This window comes from Arabidopsis lyrata (assembly GCF_000004255.2).
Source record: "Arabidopsis lyrata subsp. lyrata unplaced genomic scaffold ARALYscaffold_8, whole genome shotgun sequence".
NCBI classification, from domain to species: Eukaryota; Viridiplantae; Streptophyta; class Magnoliopsida; order Brassicales; family Brassicaceae; genus Arabidopsis; species Arabidopsis lyrata.
Window position 1 is genome coordinate 11,385,106 of NW_003302548.1, and position 23,717 is coordinate 11,408,822.

The 23,717-nt window shown below is 33.3% G+C and overlaps 3 protein-coding genes and 1 pseudogene across 4 annotated transcripts; 3 read left to right on the top strand and 1 right to left on the bottom strand.

The window, feature by feature from the left end:
- Positions 1 to 436: 436 nt before the first annotated feature.
- Positions 437 to 1,054, top strand: LOC9299955. Its single transcript, XM_021015102.1, is given in 2 exon segments — positions 437 to 699; positions 702 to 1,054. Coding segments are annotated over 2 exon segments (309 nt in total). The 5' UTR covers positions 437 to 497; the 3' UTR covers positions 809 to 1,054.
- A 3,910-nt stretch (positions 1,055 to 4,964) lies between these two features.
- On the top strand, positions 4,965 to 5,212 carry LOC110228696 (annotated as a pseudogene).
- A 2,714-nt stretch (positions 5,213 to 7,926) lies between these two features.
- Positions 7,927 to 10,300, top strand: LOC9299956 (indole-3-glycerol phosphate synthase, chloroplastic). 2 transcript variants are annotated; one of them, XM_021034935.1, is made up of 9 exons: positions 7,927 to 8,152; positions 8,419 to 8,850; positions 8,936 to 9,010; positions 9,098 to 9,142; positions 9,249 to 9,413; positions 9,531 to 9,609; positions 9,687 to 9,769; positions 9,854 to 9,922; positions 10,023 to 10,300. In XM_021034935.1, exons 1-9 carry the CDS (start codon positions 8,030 to 8,032, stop codon positions 10,104 to 10,106), a joined length of 1,155 nt encoding a protein of 384 aa, XP_020890594.1. In that variant the 5' UTR covers positions 7,927 to 8,029; the 3' UTR covers positions 10,107 to 10,300. The 2 variants fall into 2 exon arrangements, with proteins under 2 accessions (XP_020890594.1, XP_020890600.1); XM_021034941.1 differs by lacking the exon at positions 7,927 to 8,152 and adding an exon at positions 8,168 to 8,278 and having other exon boundaries at positions 10,023 to 10,201.
- LOC9299957 (acetyl-CoA acetyltransferase, cytosolic 1) lies at positions 10,245 to 13,308 on the bottom strand. Its single transcript, XM_021034932.1, has 14 exons — positions 13,116 to 13,308; positions 12,963 to 13,003; positions 12,789 to 12,887; positions 12,522 to 12,695; positions 12,333 to 12,438; positions 12,115 to 12,253; positions 11,771 to 11,848; positions 11,629 to 11,694; positions 11,444 to 11,529; positions 11,210 to 11,309; positions 11,021 to 11,131; positions 10,897 to 10,938; positions 10,601 to 10,793; positions 10,245 to 10,507 (listed from the first exon to the last, which is right to left on the bottom strand). The coding sequence occupies exons 2-13, from the start codon at positions 12,994 to 12,996 to the stop codon at positions 10,617 to 10,619; spliced, it is 1,212 nt and encodes a 403-aa protein (XP_020890591.1). The 5' UTR covers positions 12,997 to 13,003; positions 13,116 to 13,308; the 3' UTR covers positions 10,245 to 10,507; positions 10,601 to 10,616.
- Between the last annotated feature and the right edge of the window lie 10,409 nt (positions 13,309 to 23,717).

Sequence of the window (23,717 nt, forward strand, 5' to 3'; positions counted from 1 at the left end):
TTTTCACTCAACAAAAACCAATATCCATCGAAACACTTATTTTCAATTATTTTATAATTATTTTTTTAAATAACAATATAGTTCATCGACCTTTTCATTTTTTTTAGTAATCTTAAAATAAATAAAAAAGTTTTATTCGGAATAAGTTATAGATAAAAACCAAAAACTAGAGAATTTACCATTCAAGTTTTTACAAAAATCAAAATCTACACCAAAATCAAAAGCCAAAACCAAAATCCAAAAACCATTTAAAAAATATACAAACATTCATGGCCTTAGTTTCATTAACAAAAAAAAAAATTAAAAAAAAAAAACAACTTAACAAACTGTCACCTCTATTTGGGGTCATCCCAAGTGTACTTCCATAATTCTTGACAATGAAAACGTTCACAGTAGGCAACTTAAAAACATTTTGTTTCATCTTATATAAACCCAATCACTTACTTAGATTCATATAAAATATAAACTCAATAAATCATTCCAATTCTCTAATCAAAATGTGGACCAACAAGTTCTTCTTCCTTCTTCCAGTTGTATGCATCGCCGTATTCGCTACAGCTCAGCCGTTGCCATCACCGCAACCTTCCCAAATAGATTGTTGGTCATCAATAGAAGTTATTCCCGACTGTGTCCCGGAAATTTTCCGATCTATAACAAATGGACAGTTCGGGGATGTAGGTCCTTCTTGCTGCCATGCCTTTTGGGTCTCGATGCTGATTGCATCCCTCAGATGTTTATCTTCGCTCCACTCATCCCTCCTTCCCGCAGACTCAGGGATCATTGTTCCAAGACAATAATTGTGCCATAATCCTTTTGAGACTTCGTTACAAAAAGTTTGTTATTCTACATGTTTTAGACTATAAATGTGCTTAATTAACTACGGTCTCTATAAGATATGTCTTTATTAACTTCCATGTAAAAATGGCTTTAATCTATCCATATAAGTTATATCAATATTAACTTCCATGTAAACATGTCTTTATCCATAATAAGTGAATACGTACTAGGCTACGTTGGTTTATTTATAAGAATAGTACACATTGCATTTGCTTCACAACTGTCTGGAGGACGTAGCAAAGCGGTTGTTAGAAATAATTCTACTTATGGGTTGTGAATTTGAGTTTTCCTTTTATTTTGGTTTAATGTTTTTCTGTTCGAAATCAGAAACCTATCTATATATACATTTTTGGAGTATCTTTAGCAAATAAATCATGGGGCTGAGAAGTATTTACGGATGAATGCCATTGACATTAATATTTAATCTCGAAAATTAAAATTAAAAATTAACACCTCAACAATATTGCCATAAATCGCTCCATATATGAGGTTGCTCACACGTACGATGTTTGCTGCTTATCAGAATTGACATGTGGGAAGGAATCTTGGTTTGTTGCGTGAGTAAGAACAAGTGTGATATAAATAAGAGAAGAGGTGATTAAGGAAGGTTATGTCGAATCAAGTGGGAGGTTAGTCGCTATGAGACTATGATGGGGAGAGAAGAATCTGAGGGAGTGTTGAAGATTCTGATCTTACTTTTTATTTGTTTCTTCATTTCCATTTATCTAATCTGAGAGTTTGGAGTTGTTGGATCTTATTGTTATTTCGGGATTTGATCTTGTATTGAGAGACAAACGAGTATTAATGAGATTTAGCTTTTAATCCATAGAGTTTACAAGTTAAAAGCTTATCAAATGGTGCGGTGAGCGTGGACCGAACACACGACCTTCTTCAGATGGTGTGTCGTGACGTTCGGATCGAAACAAGCTGCTATCCTTTTGATGATTTCAAATCTGAGTCAACAAGTGTCACACAAAAAACTATTGCATATCAAGTATTCGACATGATGCTTCATAGAAAGTACAATTACATTAACATAGGAAGAAGGTTAAGGGCTTCAAGTTTTGGAAATTCAAGTTCAATAGCAGCCATGCATGAAATAAGAGATTGGATACATGACCAGTTATTGTTGGATACAAGAGGATTTATTGCAAAGCTTCATCACTTCAAAGGTGCAGGGTGTAGCAATATGAACAAACCAGTGCATTAGCGGAAGCACAAGGCTGATAAGTGATAAGTTACAGGAAATTTCAGACCTTAGCTTAGTGTATTGGTCAGTCTTCGATGCAACCAATTTATCTTTCAAGCAGATCATTCGTGGTTTGATTCAAAGGAGAGAAAAAAAACAATCAATTTCCAAATCTGCAATTTATGAAGCAGACCAATATATCCCGGGTTTTAATTTCCTTTCATCAAAAATGTTAGATTAATGTAAGATAATTGCTAGTTAATTTACTTTAACTTCTAACTAGCAATGATAAATTTTAAATATAAATAAAATAAAAGAAAATTCGTATTAATTAGTTTAACAACTTCTTTTACATTTGAAGTTAGAATTTTTTTTATAAAAATTGAAAATACTATCATAAAATATTGGACATCGCTATTTGAACTTGGTTTTGGATGTTTTGTGTTTGATAATAGTTTATATCTCATTGCAATTTTTTGTTTAAATGAATGTGGCAAATTATTTAAGAAAAAAATGATTATGATATCTAATGATTGTAAGTAGATGATCACTTGTACGGTTGTAAGATTTCTAGCTGTCTAGTTCTGTAAAATTAAGAAAGTGACGATTATAAGAAAGAAAGAAATGGCATACTATTACTTTGAAAAGTAATATTTTGACTTATAACTCTGAAGACTAATTCTTAAAAATCAAACCTAATCCCTGAAATATTTGATTTTATCTCGGTTACTTGTATAAACAAAATTACAATGATCTTTAAGAAAATATTTCACGCAATTCGAACCAAAATTACACGGATATAACAAAAACTATACAATTGCATAAACAAAATCACGGGATTCTTTATTTTACTTAGGATCATTGTGGATGTCTTAGTCTGCTCTTTCACTTTCCATATCAATGCCTTTATCTTATTAGTAAGATGTTTATTTGAGAACTGCTTAAGAAATTATACTTAAATCACAAACAAATCACAAGAAAATAAAACATCGAATGACTGTTTCGAAAAAAAAGATTGTCCAGTTCTTTCTTTGTAACTGACATTACATCCAAATACAATCAACATTGTAAAAGAATTAAAATAATGTTAAAACACATGTAACAAAAAGTAACAATTATCCAACGAAAAATGTGAATCTTCCTGACATGAAGATGTATCGTATAACTTCAAAGACAATTAGACATATGAAATAACCATAGCCACTATAGTATGAATAACTATTGCTTTTTTATTTAAACTAGGTTATTAACCCCCGCTACGCGGGGGTTTGTTGTTATCAATTGATTTAATATTTTTTTTTGTTTTAGTATTTTTTTAATTAGCTATACATTAAAATTACTAGTACAAAAATACTATAATGTTTATTATTTATTCTATTTAACATAAATGTTCTTATTTATATTTTTAGTATCATTTACGTTATTTAAAATTTTGTTTTAATAAGAAAAAAAGTTTATAGGGTAAAATTTAGTATAAAATATATTACAAATATGATGTGTCATTATCTCTTACTTTTTTTATACTATTAAAGATTTTGCTATTAGGAAAATAATTATAATATTTTGACAATGGCCTCATTCATCCTAAAAGATCATCAGAGCATCTCTTATACAAAAATGGCTCATCCCAACACAATGAGAAACCTCGCCATCAAGTTTCAGCTACATATGAACAAAACGTTACCATAAAGAGGTTATGTCATTACTGTTTTCTCACTTTCTTTCCATATTTGATAATCCAAGTTTGTCTTATGGAGTTATGGTGTCAACCGCGTTTCTTTCTTTCTCTTTCATTTTTTACTTGGTGTTCAACCCTCTTTGTTACCTAATTATGACGCCAATTGTTCATAATGCAAGGAAACTGATCTCATCAATTAAATTTATTACCTTTCTTACGTCTTGCTAATTCATGTTTTTGATTGAAATTGATATTCTAAGAAGAACAACTTTTTCGATAATTTCAACACAAGTCTTTATATCTTTTGTCTGGTTAGATATCATCCAACTGAAGAAATATACAACCTAAGTTTCAAAAAAGAACCACGCAATAAGTTACCTCATTAGCAATAGACATCTTTCACAATATTGGCTTAGACACTTTTCCCAAGAGAGCTTTCTTGCACGGTCTTAGATGTATGTTTCTCAACTCTCACCGCAACCATCACTTTCCTAGATTTATTGTTGTATGGGGACTAACTTTGACGACTTTCTCATTTTGGTATACGCAAATTCACTATTGTTCTTTGTCTATCTTCACTATATTGGTTAGTGTAGCTCTTCTAAATATAAGATTCTATACAGAACTGTACTCATAAGCTTATCTATAATTTATTTTTAACAATTCATATTTTTCTCATTATTTTCAATATGTATATGAATTTCCGTCTTCACAATTTTTTCCAGAAAGCTATCACTCTTTCTATCTTTTTGCAAGCACTCATTTCCTTTGTTTCATTCTCTATTTCATTAGCACATCTACCATTCACAAACTTAGCTGGACTCTTTCGATACTACTCTCACCAAAACAATAAAAACTACTCTCAATCTCAATTGACAAACAATCTAACAAACAGAAGTATAATACACATATTAGGTGGTGGTGCAGATATGCAAGTAACAAAGTTATTGATTTTTATGGGATATAGCATCTCGGAAGGAGGAAAGTTAGATCCATTAGATGTGGATGTAATGCCGAGTGAATCACACACACAAAAAAAACGATCGTAACAATCGATGAGGAAAGTTAGATCCATTAGATGTGGATGTAATGCCGAGTGAATCACACACACCAAAAAAAACGATCGTAACAATCGATGATGAGGGTAAAAAAAATATATAACTTGTGAGTGTATTAAATTATGAGTATGAGAGAAAAAAAAATAGAAGTCCAAATGCTACAAGTGGCAAAAGCGATAAAAAAAAATTTAATATGCGCCATTAAAAGTATTAGACTGTGAGCTTCTAACTCAAAACCAATTGGCTATGAGTGGAGAGACTCGTATCTTATATATACCACTTAAGATCCTATTCAACTTCCAGTGTGGGATATTATTATCCCTAATACGTCCGCTCGAGATGATGGCTCTTTTAGCCATTGATCTCGAAATGTTCGGGCATTGATCGGCGGACCAATTATTTGGTTGGGCCGATGTAGATTGGGTTGAGCATGTGCGGATCGGGCTCTGATACCATATTAGACTTTGGGCTTCGAACTCAAAACTAATAGGCTATGAGTAGAGAGGTCCATAACTTATATATACTACTTAAAATTCTACTCAACTTCCAGTGTGGGCTATTGTTATCCCTAATAAAGAGTAGTAAGCAACCCTAGCTGTTACCAACGATTCAAAATATACAACTTAAAAATTATGATAGAATAGGATGCCTCCGGTTATTATTTATAATGAAAAGATCTAGGGTTAATCGAATATAGTTTTTGTTAATACTCTTTTTTTTGTTGGAAAATAAGAAACTTAGCAAAATAAGAATATAAGTTTAATGTATTCCACATATTGTTTTTCAAAAATTTACATTTATTTTTTCTATATATTGCTTTTATTTACTTCCATATGTTGTTTTTTAAACATTTACATTTCTATTATTTTCATATATATATATATATATATTTATTTCTTTTTCATAAATATTTTACTGTATAAAATATTATAATTTAATAATGTTAATTAACGATGAGTAATTGCGATTGGTCGTTTAGAAAATATGAAAATATAATCAAATTTGTGAGACTAATATAAATTATTTTATGTATTAAAATTACAAAATTTATATACATCTTGCTTCAATATATTGTCATATTTCTTCCTATCTATAGATACTTTTAAAATAAAAATCATAAATTTTTAAAATATCATTCAATGAGATAGCTATTGTGATTAAATGGCTATTGTTATTGAAAATGAAGTTACTAATAAATGTAGTGAGACTAAAAAAAATTCTGTATTTTCGTTTAAAATTGTATAAACTTAAAAAAATATATATAATTTTTATATTATGTATTTTGTCATGACAAAATATTTAGAAAATTTTCCATATTTTCGAATATTTCTTTTATTTCCATATGTTGCTTTTTCCATTTTACAAAAATCTAAAAAATATAGAAAATAATAGTAATTTCAAAAACGTTAACTAATGATATGTCAAACAGCGATTGGTGGTTAAAATTCCACGTGGACTGCCTCAGGAGCTTATAGCCTCGACTTTTAGATATTACAATAACAAAATTTATATGTCTTTTGTGTGATATATATATATATATATATATATATATATATATATATTCTCCTTTCTACCAAGATATTGTTTATAAATTCATAAATTTAAATTCGTTAATAAAGATATTTTTTGCATATTTTAATAATTAAATTTTACATTTTTTTATTTCCGTATGTTATATTTTCAAAAGTTTACATATCTCTTCTTTCCATATATATATTATTTTCCATATAATAAATATCTTAATATAGAAAATTTGTAAAACTTAGAAAAGTTAATTAATGAGATGGTAAAAAATGTTAATTAGCAAGATGGCCAACCGCGATTGGTCGTTTAAAATCCTAGGTGGACGGCCTAAGAAGCTTAGAGCATGTATATGGGTGATACCCATATAGTATCATTAGGAATTTTTTAGTATTATTTATAATGTTTGTTTTTTGTTTGAGATTTTTTATGATACTCCTACTAAATATGTTTGCATTGGTGAGACTGGCTTAAGTATCATAAAAAAAATTATTTGCAAAATTAAAATAAATATATAAAAACATAGGATTACAAAGGTAATATCTATACTAGTATTTTTGCAGTCATTTTGGTGACGGGTGGGTAAAAATGCTTTCGGGTTTGGACACCCAATCCGTTTCCAAATTTTGGTCATAAAAAATTTCTTGGGTCGGGTTATATTTAACCCAACTTATACACCGGATATTCCATATTTAATAATTTAGATATTTAGAAGATTTGAATAAGATTTAGAATTATGATTCTTCTATCATCTTTGTTTGATTTGTTTTTAACTGTTTTGAATAATCATATAATACATAAATATTTTATAAGGAGATACAATTTATAAAAATTTATATATACTAACTTTAAAAAATAAATTATCTCGCGGTGTACAGCGGGTTAAAATCTAGTTAGAATTGAAAAACCGTAGAATATACTTAAGCAAAATAAAACATAAAATTCAAAAAAACTTAAAAAAAAACAAGATTTTTTTTTTTGGTGAGCACTTAAAAAAAACAAGATGATAAAAATAATTTAGTAGCTCGGAGTCAATTATCTTGATCCCATTTTTGCCAAATATGAATTTTTTTTTCTCTTCTTTCAAGGAAAACGCGTTTCCCAGACGAATCAGCTTCCGCCACGTCACCTGATACTGGGTATCAGAAGTATCACTCCAGTGATACTGATCAAGCCCAATTTGATACTCTGATCTATTAAAAAATAATTAATAGGCTCCTGATACTCTCGTTATATCAGCTATGTACATGGTCTTATGGCCTCGACTTTTATATAGTATAGATTTTAATGTTATTACCTTTTAGGATTTTGATTTACAAATAGTAATTTTCACTTCTTTATTCTACCGTCCCTTAAACTTTAGGACCATTCGGACTAATGTAAGAGATATTGTCTTTGTAAAAAAAATTTCAAAAAATTGGTCAACCAATAAAAAAATGGTACGTGGTTAATAAAAGAAATCAAATTAGAGATATGCAATGAATGGTAAAGTGAAGTCCACATGTATTGTCATTTCCCACTGAAAGAGTTCAACTCCTTCTGGGATTAATGGGCTTAGGGCTGATCCGTGTAGGCCCATGTAAAAAAAAAATATCTTGATGAGAGCTGCCATTTGGAAAACTACGTGTCATTTTTCTATGTAAGTAGGACCCACTTGTGATTATCCGCCGCACAAAAGTGTCTCCTCCACTCCACAAAATAGCATTCCCGGCGAGAGAGAGCGACGAAGACTCAAAAAGAAAAAAAATGGAAGCAATGCGTTCTCTTCAGCACTTTCCCTCCTCCGCCATTCAACGACGGCTCTCTCAGTTTAACATCCACGATAAACTTACCAGACCCTCTTCTTGTCTTCCTCTTCGTGCTCAAAAGGTTTCATTTTTCATCCAATTCAATCTTCTTGTTTCTATCTTAGCCTCGGAATTGTATACAATTGATGAAAAATCTATGATTCGAGAGTTAGTTTCAGCTTCAGGAGCTTGTCAGAATCGATGTTAGGTAGGTCCTCTCTAGTATCCTGGAATCTTTTTTATGTTGCTTGTTGAAAGTTGAAGACTTTGTGCACTTTAGGACTCTTTGATTTTTGAAGAAACTATGTAGTCATGTTGAGAACTAAGTAGCTTTTTGTTTTTGGTTAGTCTGGAATCACTGAAGGTTCCTCTGATTCGGCATTGGAGGGTAAAGTAAGTGATCTCAAGATTAGTGAACAAGAAGTGGGGATGTACCAGAATGAAGTAGTTGAGAGTCAGGGTATTAGGATAAGGAGAAGACCACCTACTGGACCTCCATTGCATTACGTTGGACCTTTTGAGTTCCGCCTCCAGAACGAGGGTAACACGCCTCGTAATATCTTGGAAGAGATCGTATGGCACAAGGATAAAGAAGTTGCTCAGATGAAAGAGAGGAAGCCTCTTTATACCTTGAAGAAGGCTCTTGATAATGTTCCTCCTGCTAAAGACTTCATTGGTGCTCTTAGATCAGCTCATCAAAGAACGGGGTTGCCTGGTTTAATAGCTGAGGTTAAGAAAGCTTCTCCAAGCAGAGGAATCCTTAGAGAGGATTTTAACCCTGTAAGAATTTACCCCTTTTTTGTACCTGTCAATGTGAATAAATTTCGGGATTGAAAGAATTACGTCTGAAGGCTTGATATCTTAGGTTGAAATTGCACAAGCTTATGAGAAGGGTGGAGCAGCATGTCTTAGTGTTTTGACAGATGACAAATACTTCAAGGTAATACCGTAAAGAAGATGTTCTTTGAGACCAACTGAAGTTTGAAATACCTTATTCGTAATGAAGCCGTAATCTATCTCCATATAGGGAAGCTATGAGAACCTGCAAGCTATAAGGGAAGCTGGTGTAAAGGTTCTTGTTTTCTCCTTTTTCTTGTTTCTCTGTATAATCCTGTTCAGATACTCTGTCGTATAACAGTGACATGCAACGTTCTGATGTCTTGTCGTAATAAATGCAGTGCCCTTTGCTATTGAAAGAGTTCATTGTAGAGGCATGGCAGATATACTATGGTAGAAGTAAAGGCGCCGATGCAGTTTTGTTGATCGCTTCTGTGTTACCTGACCTTGACATCAAATACATGATTAAGATTTGCAAAATACTTAAAATGGCTACACTTGTGGAGGTTTGTCTGTGTTTCCTCTGGGAACTACTTTCATATATGCCTCAGTGAATACTTCTGCCTCTTCCTAATCCCAATTATTGTTTTTTCTGAATTGGTTTGGTTACAACTTGCCACTAGGTTCATGACGAAAGGGAGATGGATCGTGTTCTTGCAATTGAAGGAGTCGAGCTCATTGGCATCAATAACCGTAACCTTGGTAAAAGCTTGAAGAAGACCTCCATTAAAGCTAGACATACAATCCTTCTTGATCCGTTTTATCACCCTTTCTTTCAGAAACATTTGAGGTAGATCTTGGTATCACAAAGAAGCTACTTGAGGGAGAGCGTGGCGAATTGATCCGTCAAAAAGACATCCTTGTAAGTAGTATTCTCTTAACCCTTACAATGTTACACACACCTTACTTAAAGTTTGTCTATCCTCAACTTGTCTTTACACGGTAGGTGGTTGGAGAATCTGGGTTATTCACTCCCGAAGATATTGCCTTTGTTCAAGAAGCCGGCGTCAAAGCAGTAAGCTGTCACAAACTTTATGGCTCAAGATAACATTGCTCAAAATGCTAATGGTTCACCTGATCTTAGCTCCCATGTGATTTTCTTTTTCTGTTATTAGGTTCTAGTCGGTGAATCTCTTATTAAACAAAGTGATCCGGGGAAGGCAATCAGCTCCCTTTTTGGAAGAGATATCTCCGAGTAGAAACTTTTTGTATAGAGAAAATCTTCATTGCGTCTCCATTGAAGTCTCTTCTTTTTAAAAATAATGCTCAAGTGTGCAGGGACTTTTTGCCTTTACAGAAATGTCTCAGTTATTTTTGTTTCTTGACAAGCATGCACATTGTGTACTTAAAATTTAGCTATCAAATGTCAAATCTTGGTCGACGTTTCAATCAATTTTCCGACAGTACATGAGAATAAATCATCATCTACTGACTGTCACCAGAAAGAAAAAAAAAAAGAAGCCGAGTTCATATAAATAAATAGACTTAACATCAACGATCACTCCTTTATTGAGAGACCCAACTAACATCAAACTTGAACTGCAATTACTGACTCTTGGAAGTTGGAAGAGAGATAGATCCATCTATTTAGTTTACCAACCTGAGAAAAAAAACACACATGAGATAAGATGATAAGTTCCTTTCCTGCATTCTACGTATTCGATTTATGAACACTCTGCAGAATGTGAGCTACCTGAATTCATAATGCATCAAAGGAGTTCAAGAACAAGAGCAGAAGCACCTCCTCCTCCATTGCACACTCCTCCCACACCGTACTTTCCGTTTCTCTTCTTTAGTATCCCAAGCAATGTGATTAGAATACGGGCGCCACTGCAGCCCAGAGGATGTCCTAAGGAGACAGCTCCTCCATTTACGTTCACTTTCTCCTGTTTTAGCAAATCGTAACAAAACTCATGTTAATGAAACCACTTGAGTAAGTTTATTGCGAAGATGATGTTTTTAAGAGACTTGATGATGCAAAAGACTTACCGGAGAAATCCCTAATAGCTTTTGATTTGCAAGTGCTACAACCTGCGAAAAAGGTCAGTTTAGTAAAAACTTACCCATCACAATGGTTTGTCTATTCTTTAGGGAAGAAAACAGATTTTCATACTGCAAATGCTTCATTGATCTCGTAGTAATCAACTTGAGAAAATTCCAAACCAGCATGTGCAATGGCTTTTGGTATAGCAAGAGCAGGAGCAGTAGTGAAAAACTCTGGTTCCTGCAGGGTTTGGGTCTCACTTAGTGATTGGAATTAGATTGTTTATAAAAAAGGAATGCGAGATTATAAGTAACGTACCTGAGCTGCGTCACCATACCCTTTAATTTTTGCTAATACTTGAAGTCCTAGCTGAAGAGCCTTCTTTCCGCTCACTAGGACAAGGGCAGCTGCACCATCACTGTGAAAGAGAGACAAATTTGACTTAAGAGAAAAAGAAGTTGCAAATCTAACCAAGATCCACGTCATAGGTTACATGAGTTCTCTAAAAGATGAGAATCTATATATACATATATGGTCATCTAGGAAAAACACCTTATGCTAGACGCATTTCCTGCTGTAACAGTCCCTCCATTCTCTTTGAAACTAGGACGGAGTTTCCTCAATTTGGCAGCATCAAACTGAGACAATGAGACATCATACATGTAGCAAATCATAACAAATTAGATTCACTGGAGTATAAATGCATAATCTATAAACCAAAAGGGTACATAAATCACCTTCCCAAGACCTTCGTCCTTGTCAACAATGGTTGATGGCCTACCTCTTCCTCCAGAAACTTCAACCTGCATAACCAATTACCTTAGTGTATATTCACCATGTATAACACATTAACCAAAAACGATACAAAAATATACTAACCGGGACGATTTCCCATGTGAAGGCGCCAGCTTCCTGGGCTGCAATACCACGCTCAAAACTCTGAACTGCATAGTCATCCTGCATATTCATCAATAAGACACCAAATCAACTCGTGTTTTGAATTTCCATAAACAATGAGCCCAACTAACCAATTCTTGTAATTCACAGTTTCGGAGAGTGGTAAACTATCATATGGCTAGTTATCATGGCATCAAGAACAAGAATTAAGACACTGGATTATTCAGAAGGTTAATGCAGAGTATCTACCAATAATGAGTTAATGGGAGAGAAATATGCAACAAGCATCACGAGTCTTAATTCAAGAAAACTAAGGATCAACATACTTGCTGCTCTCTTGTAATCTCAAACTTCTCAGCGCATAATTCTGCACAACTTCCCATCCCACAGTCATTATAGACATCCCATAGTCCATCCTTAAGCATTCCATCTACTAAAGAATCATGACCAAATCGAGATCCTTTCCTGCATCAAAAATCGAATAAGAAACAATGATGCATAGAGTACAAACACCAAATGATTCCGTAAAACCACATCATTTTACCTTGCTTCTGCCAAATATTTAGGTGTATTAGACATGCTTTCCATACCACCCGCCACAACTACATCATTGATCCCTAACTGGATACTTTGAGCAGCAATCATTACCGCTGAAAACCACCAAACAAACCCGAAAAACATCGTCAAACCAAAAGTCTAAAAAAGCAGAGCCCAAATGTTCCAAAGTTCTCACCTTTCATGCCTGATGCACAAACCTTGTTAACTGTAGTACAGATAACAGAGTTAGGGATTCCTGCACCTAAAGCAGCCTGACGAGCAGGAGCTTGACCCAAATTAGCACTAAGAACATTGCCAAAGACAACTTCTTGAACAAGAGCTGGATCAACATTTGCTCTCTTCAAAGCAGCTAAATCAGTAAAAAAGCAACAACAAGGGCACGTCATGTACACATAAAGCTAAAGACTTTGCACAGAAACATGATCTGTTATGTTTTTTTTACCTGCAATAGCTAAAGATCCAAGCTTTGTGGCAGGTAAAGATGAAAGAGATCCAAGAAAGCCACCCATTGGAGTACGTGCAACACCCACAATGCAAACATCTGGTTCATCAACATTCATGTATCAAAAAGTTTTCATCTTTCAAATTCAGTTAACCAATGAAAGAGTGTTGTTACCTCTAGGCTTCACAGATTCTGATGTATGGGCCATTACTAATCTACAAAATGGTGTCAAAAGTCAACAAGGGACCAATCTCAGTAAGAGTCAGATCCATTTGGGAAGTGAATAAGATGACTGAGAAATGCAGAGATCTATGTGGGATCGTTTACCTTGACACTTCAATTCCAGAAGAGAGCGACGAATATGACAACGAATTCTACAATATAACTGGCGGAAGAGAGAGAGAGAAAGACAGAGAGAGGGTCCTATAAAAGAGGACGCTTTCTTGTGATGTTGTTGTTGCCTTGTTGGTGTCGTTGGTGAATCAGCGACGATAACTACGATGAAGAGCAACACGACGGCTATGTGATCTGTCCTTCTAAACTCTAATTTTTTAAAAAATAAATTGTTGTTAATTTACATAAATCCTCATAAGAAGTAATCTACTTGTATTTGAAAATTAATTGCACATGGAAACTTTACTTATTTACGCAAATCCTTATTTTAAATATATTTATTTGTTGTTTGTTGACTAATGACTCAATATGGTGGTGGGTTGGGGGTAGGCCTGGGCAAAAAAACCGTACCCGAGTACCCGAATCGAAACTGACCCGAAAAAATCGGTTCGGGGCGGGTACGGGTATTAGCTATTTACCTTATTGGGTCTTGTATTGTCGTACCCGTAGATATAGGGTAAAACTCGATCCGAACCCGATACCCGAACGGGTACCCGATTACCCGAAATTATATATACTTATACATATAAAACTTTTTATATATGTAATATTTGAGCTAAATACATTTATATCTAAATATCCGAGAATAATTACCAAAAATTAAATGCACTTATATTTAAATATTTAAGACAAAATATATTTATACGCGAGATGTTTGTAAATTTTTTAAATATTTGGACAAAATTCCGGTTATTCGGATAAGTTTTCGGGTGAAACTCGGATATTAGAGTAAAATTGCGGATAAAATTCGGATATTAGGATAAAATTTTGGATAAAATTCGGGTATTTGGTAAAATTTTGGGTATTTGGGTATAAAATATCCGAACCCGATGGGTACCCGATTTTTTTTGGAATTTAGCGGTTCTAAAAATCTAAACCCGAACCGACCCGAACCCGATTAGATCCGAACCGATATTTTAGATTTACCCTATTGGGTCCTAAACTCCTCTACCCGAAAGACCCGTATCCGATCGGGTTTTACCCGAACCCGACCCGCATACCCGAATGCCCAGCCCTAGTTGGGGGATTGGGACGAAAATTAACGGGTAAAAATTGGAAGGTTGAAATATTACTAGCATATCATATATTTTCTGAAAATTACTCATATATTTAGTGTTTTTGTGTAATTACAATTAACACCCTTAATTAGTATTTTTTAATTGAGATTTTTTTATTTTATTTTTAATTAAAAAATGATTAATAAAAAATTAGTTTAATCCATGTCATAAGAGAAAAAAGAGAAAGGAAGACGAAAGGTTACATAACTTATTGATTCGCGGCAAATTTACATGTCACAGCTGAGTTATAATGCTTCACGGAAGACGAAAGATTGCGTAAATTTACATATTACGGCAGAGTTATAATGCTTCACGGCTGACTTATCACATGAACCAACTTCACAAGCTTGTCGTGCGTTGTTTCCGCATCTATATGCACAACTCTACACCCTCTATCGTCGGTGTTAAATACATAATTGTATTTTTTACGCAATTACCGGAAACAACAATTACCGGAACCGGATCAATCATATATCGGGAGAAGGATGAACGAAAATGAAGAAGAATGAGGAAGACGATGACGAATTGGATGTTCAAAATTTAAGTTCTGGATATCTCTGTTGATGTAAAAAACACAGGTGAAGAACAACACAGTGAAGAACAAGACGAGTAGAAAAAAGACGTTTCGTATTTCCTTTGATGATGATGACATGGAATGTTACATTCGACGTAATTTTTTAATTGATGAAGTGGCAAGTAAGCCACCAAACGAACATGTAAACCAGCCATCAAACAAAACTTTAAGTCAGTCGCAACATGAATACTATTACAGTAATTAAAAAAAAGAAAAAACGGCCGCCAAATTCAGCCGTTTAATGTCGTAACTCAACCGAAAATCTTTAACTCAGCTGTATCGTTTAATAAGTCGACCGTAATTGCATGCTATTCTAGTAATTAATCTTTCGCTACTAAGTCAGCCGTAATTAGGCCGAGTTTTCCATTAATCCAGCTCATTACGGCTGATTTATGACACTCGAACATAAATCAACCGTAACGACATCCCATAATTAGCCGTCTTTGATAATCCAGCCAGCCGGAGAAAGTTAATTCAGCCGTGTCGAAGCAATAACTTAGCCAAAATTTTGACAAATCAACCATCGGGTAAAAACTCAGCCGTAACTTAGGCTGGGTTATTCTCGAAAGTCAACCATTTTCTCATAACTCAGACATATTTCATTAAGTCAGCCGTAACTCCAGGCTGGGTTATATTCGTAAATCAGCCGTTTTCTCATAACTCAGTCATTTTCCTTAAATCAGCCGCAACATACCATAACTCAGCTATCATTGCCGCTGTATCGTTTTACGGCTGAGTTCATTAATACACGTCAGCGATTTCTGACGTGACGATGTGGTTTGTCTGACGTGCAATGGTATTCTTTGTAATTACGGTTTTTCCTATAACGTTTAACAGGGGCATGTTGGGTATACAAAATATACCCGAAATATGATAGTTATAAAAAAGGATCTGTATGTTTCTGGTCATTTCACCTAATTTGTATGACATCTGAGTAACTTTCCCACAAATCATTAGGATGATAAAAAAAATATTATTCAAATTATTTTGAATAAATTACGGGATATATAATTTGGGTTAGAAAATAGGTTCAAAATTTGTAGATAATAAAATTTCACTTTGGGACATGTATTAGGGGAAAATTCCACTTTAAGATAAATATATCTACATTTTTGGGTATTTTGAAATTATTTTGGAAAATTAAAATAATAAAATGAATAATATGAATACTCCCTCCCACACCTTATACAACTAGGTGATTGCCCGCGCACATGCGCGGGAAGAATGCTGTATAAATGGTAAAATCATGTGAAATAAGGGATTGTTTAGGTGTTACTTGGTAGTGTAAGAAAAAAATGGTAAATTGTTTAGGATTTAGTGTGGTAAAATTATGGAAAATGATGAAATTTAAAAAATTCAATAATATTATAAATGCTAAAAAATAATAATAAATCATCTTTTAAAATCATTCACCAACAAAATAAGAAATCAACGAACATCATCACTCCATGGCATTCTCCTTCCGTGTGATGATCGGTACTTGGTCATTTTCAGGATTCCTGACATCCGATTTAGAACACCATAAACAGTGAATGTCCAGTCGCCAACTTTAGAGTTTTGATTGTAAACGGAAAAAAAAAATACTTACCAACAATGCATCTCGTCGGTAATACTGAGATCCGGATTCAACATAATCCTCGTACTTCCGGTAACATTGGTACATCTCCACCTATGTTCCTGTGATAGCTCTAATTTCACAAACTTGATAATACATATCACTGTGTTACGTGAACGATGCTTCCATAAGTCATAGAACTCGACTGCAAGGTCACCCGTTAAACGACACTCTAGATGGATACACCTAATTTTAAGATTTGAAGAAGTCATAAGACATTATATTTTGGTTTAAATCTTTAAAAGAATAGTGACTTACTCAGTATCACGTAAACCAAAGTACAGCTCAAAATATCCTCCTTGAGAATGTTTCACGGAAGGAACAAAAACCAACTCTCTCACGTTGACAATTTTGCCAACAACATCTATGAAACACACACATGAATAATACAGTCAGAACATGAACCGCAAATAAACTCCAAAAGCACAAATAAATTTATAAATTAGGCTTACCAACGCAAATATTCGGATTAACAATACCACTCAATATACTCACAAACTCAGTTAGATTGAAATAGGTTCTACTGGAGCACATATTAATACTTTGCACTAAAGTGTCCGAACGAAACACAATCTTGAATCTATGCGGTACTGGTCTCAATATGCTGTTAACCCGTGATACATCAAAATTTTTAATGCTCACCCACTCATCGATTATCAATCTTGAAAGATAATTATCAATTAATTCATCACGAACAACGGCTTGGATTTGTGTGAACTGCAAATAAAACGTCAAAGACAAAACCAATTCAATTTAATATCGAAAACATGTATAGCAGGTAAGTTATCAAAAAACTAACATGCTCGTCACCCAAAATCATATTGAGCTCTCTACCCGTGCCACGCGAAACAGACCAACAATTCAAAATCTTCACCGAGACAGACCACTCACCCATGTTAGGGTTAAGAGACGCAATACGAAAATAACCACCATCACATGAATCAGAGGTAAAAGGTATCATTGTAGAACCCATAACAAAAGATTACGCGGCTAAATAATCCAATGAGGTATAAATGCGCGATACATATATGTAGACCTAACGATTATTTGGAAAGAACATAAAAATTGAAAATATATATTAAAAACTAAATCAGAAAATTAACAAAAACGAATATTGATTAAACGATATAGAATTTATCCATAAGATTAATAAATTAAGTTTTAAAAAAAAGAAACTAAATCTCAACAGTTAAACTGATATATATACTAACGAAACTTAAGGGTAAAAAATATCACTCTATTATCAATACCATAATAATAATATATACAAATGGTGTAAGTTATTAGGGACGCAAATAAAGTTCTATTTTACCTAACGACGGAAACCAAAACCACACGATGCATTTTGAGAAACAACTTTTTTGAATGAGTAATACAAAAAAACTATAACCAATGACAAGCTATGTATCATGTATGTCACCTCAAACAGAGTTTTTAACTAATATCATATAACATCTTTCAGACTAAATTACAAAAACTCACTAAAGCGAAATATATATAGAACCATAACGCATATCCAGAAACTATACTATATAAATAAAATTGTAACTATTAAAAATGTCAATTTAGTATTTAACACAACCGATGCATATCATCACAGTATCCCTAATTGTAGAGATTTTGTTTATTATTAAACGCGATTTTCCATAATCGCGATAAAATAATATTTTTTTCTTTCTTTTCGGTCGTGTTGATGTAGTAGCAGTTTTTTTTTTTTTTTTTTTTTGTTCTTTTTGTTTGGTTTGCTTATATATAATAGCGTGAATAATAATAATAGAACAGAGGAGAGAGTATATATTAAAATGAAACGGAATATCTAAAAGCAAGTAGATATATCGAACTATAAAATACGGTACAGACGACGTCAAATCGTAACTGGTTATTTTCTAATTATTACTACAAAACAGTACAGTTAATCCCATTCAATTTTTACCGCATACGAACATAATAAAAAAAATTACAGAAGAGATAAGCGATGATAACCTACACGCATCGTCTATGTGTCGAGAAACATGATAACAGGCGTCGGAAGTTCTAAGTCTTTGTAATAATGATAGCAAACACAGACGCATTATTGTTCAACTATCAAAGAAAATTACGCATAAACAGAAATATTCTAGTTCACCTTTTTATGTCATTTTTTTACCCCTGAACAATGTTATAAATGAATATCTTAGAAAAAGTGATACAGCAACAAATACATGTAGTTAAAAATTATGGATTACGCGGTACTTCGTATATAATTCGCATTACGAACATGATATAGTCGATAATCACATTAAATACACAAGAAAGAACAAACTTAATTAAAATAACAAATTCATAAATAATAAATCATAAAGGTTAATAATTCCCAAAACGATAAAATGATAAAATAAATAACACCAAGACACTATTATATTGATAGTATTAGGTGGAATAGTAAACCAATACCGAAACTATAACACCGATAAAACAAAACCAAGACAACGATAACAAATCTAGGCCAATATCACATTGACATGTCATCACATTTGTAAGTTAAGAGTCGGCGAACTATACCAAGACGCACACCTTCAAAACCGGCATGATGGAATCCAAGATCACCCATCACCTTACGCATAACACGAAAACCATACCACTCTAATTGCACATCGGATAACTCCAACCCTAGTGTAATAAAAAGCAACACCTTTTTGAGACACAACTATCAAGTCAAACAACATCTATAAGTATTTAGTATTGATGATAGATTAATACCAGGATTATTACGCGCGATTTTCTGTTCAGCCAACACATCACCACTCAAAACTCGATAGCAAGCGTCCCATACCGTGTGGACATTAATGCTTTTATAGAGTATCAACGATTCAGCAAAACGAAGGCGTAGATACACCGGGCATAAACGCCAACTACTGATGACAATATCATTAATACACTCAAGAGTATCTTCATTGGTATTCATTAAAATCTCATCACACTCAAGACCGTCAGACGGGTATGGCTTCATACCAGCAGCAACAAAACGCTTCAAGATAATAATAGACAACACATTAGTATCTTATTACATGAATACAAACTGACTATATATATAATATATGTACATCAACTATTAGTAAGATAGATATAAATTATCTCACCCCATCACCAAAATACTTCATGCGCAAGTCAGCATAATTCTGGAAGATATACAAAATAAAGTATAAGCAATATAATTTATATTACCAACATTTATCAAACACGTAAATCGGAACGAATGTTACCAAACAATAAATCGAACTGCACACTATATAGAGTTACCAATTAACCTTTTTAGTCTGCATCAGAGGGTCCAATGATTTTGCCTCCTATACAAATCAACGAAGATATAAGTTTTTTTTCTTTGTATTTTCCTGTTTAAGCTTCGAAACATACATATCGAATATAAAAATTGACAACATATACCAACCTGTAGATATCTGGACAAAAGATATCTCAAGTATAGAGACTTCAACTGTGTCCGAGATTCCTATATTATATTTGTCAATATTTATGGATTATAATTTGTCAATATATATAGAGTATAAATAGGAATAAAATGCGTAATATTATAAGTAAGAACCCAATAATAATATACCAGGTAAAGTACAGCCAAAACGTAGTCTTTATCGGCCGACAATGCACCTAGATCCGAAAGCACATCCTTGAACTTATTATTTACAAACAGTATAGCGTTAGATAAAGATAAAGTAGTTGAATCATACATTATATATTAATAATATATAACTACATAGTAACCAAGTAATTCAATAATTACCTCATCAAACGATAGAACTGCAGCACTGGCCTCGACATGCTAGGAATTCAAATAAATATAAAATTCAACATTGTGTTGTTAACATCAATATATAGAGACGATAAAAACGTTACTAATTAACGACCGTGTCAGATATATACCAGGACAGAAGAAAGATCAACTGCAGCAGACACATCATCGAGATACTACATAAGAAAGAAACAATGTATTAAAACTATTTGTATGAGAATACGAATTCGCTATCAACATGGAGACGAAACAAACATGTTTGTAGCATACCTCTTTGACGTTTTCCTGTGTATAAACGTCAAATATAAAAGTTAGATTTAAAAGATTAAAAGTTAATAAACAAAAAGAAAAAACTAACACACATGATCAAAGGAATATATACCTCGACGTCAGGGAGACACGAAGAATCGGATGTAACATCCTTGTAAATAAGATAATAATACAATTATCAATTAATGTTAGATAAGAAATAATAATTAGTATATAAACTCATAAGAAACAGTTAGTTTTAAACAATCTATACGTACCAGAAATTGAGAAAGGACCCCATCACCGCATCCGGATCCCTATTCCAGTAATTAAATTAACCATATTAGATACCAATCATACGAACAATAAAAAACAAATCACACAGAAACAATACTACACATTAAACAGAGCATAAATTATAACCGTATATTTCATTGTAGAACTTTTACAACAACTATAAACGAATGTCTACAATTTTCGACCAGGACACAATCAGTATTTATAGAAGAAGAGCATGTTGTACAGTTTGTTATGGTTTAAGAAAAATATAGAGATCTGCCATTATCTAGACAATTACAAATCAAGATTGTTTGGAATATTTCTGTATTTATCGCATAATGATAATTCTGTATTTACGATTTTATATTATGGATCTACATACTATTTTATATAAATATAGAAATATACTTATTATCTTATTTTGTATTTTGGAAAGTAGTACATTCTTTAATAAGGTTTGACCATGTTAGTAACCAAATCAGACGGTAGAGAATGAGAGGAGATCTCAATCGGACGGCGACGGGGATCAAATGTATCAAAGCCCGAACTAATTGATCCCAAAGCCCGACTATATAAACGAATGGACCATGAATTCAAAGAGATTAATGGACTGGTCCAGGTTTTTTATAGACACGTGTTGATCGGACGGCCAATATTACTCGCGTCTAATAAGATGTTAATTTGACGCTCGCAAATAAAGTTGATTATTATAATAGGGAAGGCAGAGGTAAGTGTCAAAGTTAAGATCGGATGGTTGTAGTTTTTATCTGGTTTTTTTAGCTCGATCTAACGGTCCGAATTACAAAATGGAAAATTCTTATATTAAAAACTAAATCAGAAAATTAACAAAAACGAATATTGATTAAACGATATAGAATTTATCCATAAGATTAATAAATTAAGTTTAGATTAAATTACCAAAACTCACTAAAAGCGAAATGTCTAACAATCTTTCGAAATGTTAAAACCGATGACAAATGCCGACTCTGTAATCCGTAAATTGAAAATAAACCACCCAAACGAAAAATACAGAGTCATACAAAATTAGGCCAATCGAGCTTCTTTGACACCCGTCCTAGGACTCCCGCAGTAATCAGCCCACCATTCTTTTAGTTCTACAACACCAGGCAGCGGAGCATCCACCATAATTTTAGAGCAACCAAAGTTTGTGCAATGCCACATACGATTAGACGTAGCCACTATCTTGGCAAATCTGATGATACAAATCACGACATCGTCGGTGTTAACTTTCCACTGTCTATGAAATCTAACGGCGGTTTCACCGGTCAGTCTGATACTCAAACGCGTATTCCTACAAATTTATATCACAGTTGACATTATTATGACAAATTCGTTGAGAGAAAACAAAATTATATATCTGTATAAGACTAAGAATCAATACTCTGTATCAATTAGGTCAAAATAAACCACAGAAATATCTTTCGAAGAGCCCACCATCTGCACGAGTTGTATGTCATTCACATTATCAACCTTCCCGACCAAATCTAAAGAAAACAATACAACGTAATGATTAGAGTAGTTATGGGAAAAATCTAACCAGAAGAGAAACGAATATAATCTCACCTACACAGATATACGGGTTACTTATACCCGTACGAATATCACGAAATCTCGCAAAGTTAAAGTAATCATAATCACATGCGAGGTAATTAAGATATTCGACACATGTATCAGGAGAGAACTGAATCTTGAATCTATGTGGAGTAGTTCTGACTAAGTCGACATCAGGGATTAACGAAAATTTTCTTAATATCATCCAGAGACCCTCAATCAGTAATGGCGAAAACCTAGTTACCAAACTTTCGCGAATGACGGCTCGGATTTTCGTACCCTGATTTAATTACAAAACATGAAAACATCTCAATACAAAATCTTAACACAAATACTGATTACAGTTTATTTTGAAGAATTACCAACCTGATTATCCATCAAAATAAGGTTTAGTGCATTACTAACATCGTCAAGTTCGTGCCAAACATGCAAAATCTTAACACAAGTACTCCATTCATGGATCAACGGATTCAGAGATGATATAGTGAACATATTTCTGTTATAGGTCATAACGTCAAAAGGCCACCCATGACATCTAAACGATTCCATCGATCCTGGTGGTTATAAACACCGAAGCCAAGTATAATCGATATATATATATATATATATATATATATAGATCCGATTTTTCCAATTATTTAACATTAGATTCGGAATTATCAGAAGTATAAAAAAGTAATAAGTCTTAAACAGAGATTCGAAAATATTTTGCAGATTTTTCAATTTTAGCTAAATCTAACATATTTACTATTTTTGGGGGGGGATTTTTTGCATAAAGTATAAGAAGTGAATATTTACCAAAGATATCACTGTATCGGTACATAACAAAGTGCATCTTTCATAATAAGATAGTTTCTATTAATAATAATAAAAAATAAGTAATATGTCATAATTTAAAACCAAACGCAACATTGCATAATCTAAGGAAACAAATAAAGCACATATTAAATATGATAAATACTAATTTATCAAGAGTGCTCGACGTTATCGGCATCGCTCTGGACCAGAATCTTCGAGTAGGGGGGATGGCTGTAGATACGAACGTGCCTCCATCCATCAAGGAGTTGATAAACTTTCCACCAGCGAAGAACACACGTAACATCCGTACCAATCACATTTCTAAACCGATCATGGCACTCTATCGCCACTCCTCCATATGCACAACACTTGAGGGTCTTCTTCCTATTTATTAATCAAAATAAAAATGTATGTGAATCGATAAACATATTATATCATGATTTCAATAAATATATTATATTGTAATTTCAAATAACCAACGATGAAAGAAATCGTACTCTTGATCTTCAATGGTGAATGAGTATCTGTATCCCCCTATGACAGATGGTTCATCGGTCACGTTCGTAAGATCACTCGACTCGACGACCCGCCCAATCAAAGCTACAAG

What these genes read in the sequence shown, in the direction of transcription:
- LOC9299956 (XM_021034935.1), top strand. Translation starts at nt 8,030, where the DNA reads ATGGAAGCAATGCGTTCTCTTCAGCACTTTCCCTCCTCCGCCATTCAA. An exon ending in TTCCTCTTCGTGCTCAAAAG is followed by an intron (nt 8,153 to 8,418) that starts GTTTCATTTTTC and finishes GTTTTTGGTTAG; the next exon opens with TCTGGAATCACTGAAGGTTC. An exon ending in TTAGAGAGGATTTTAACCCT is followed by an intron (nt 8,851 to 8,935) that starts GTAAGAATTTAC and finishes TTGATATCTTAG; the next exon opens with GTTGAAATTGCACAAGCTTA.
- LOC9299957 (XM_021034932.1), bottom strand. Translation starts at nt 12,996, where the DNA reads ATGGCCCATACATCAGAATCTGTGAAGCCTAGAG. An exon ending in AGGACGAAGGTCTTGGGAAG is followed by an intron (nt 11,530 to 11,628) that starts GTGATTTATGTA and finishes TCATTGTCTCAG; the next exon opens with TTTGATGCTGCCAAATTGAG. An exon ending in AGATCAATGAAGCATTTGCA is followed by an intron (nt 10,939 to 11,020) that starts GTATGAAAATCT and finishes CCTTTTTCGCAG; the next exon opens with GTTGTAGCACTTGCAAATCA.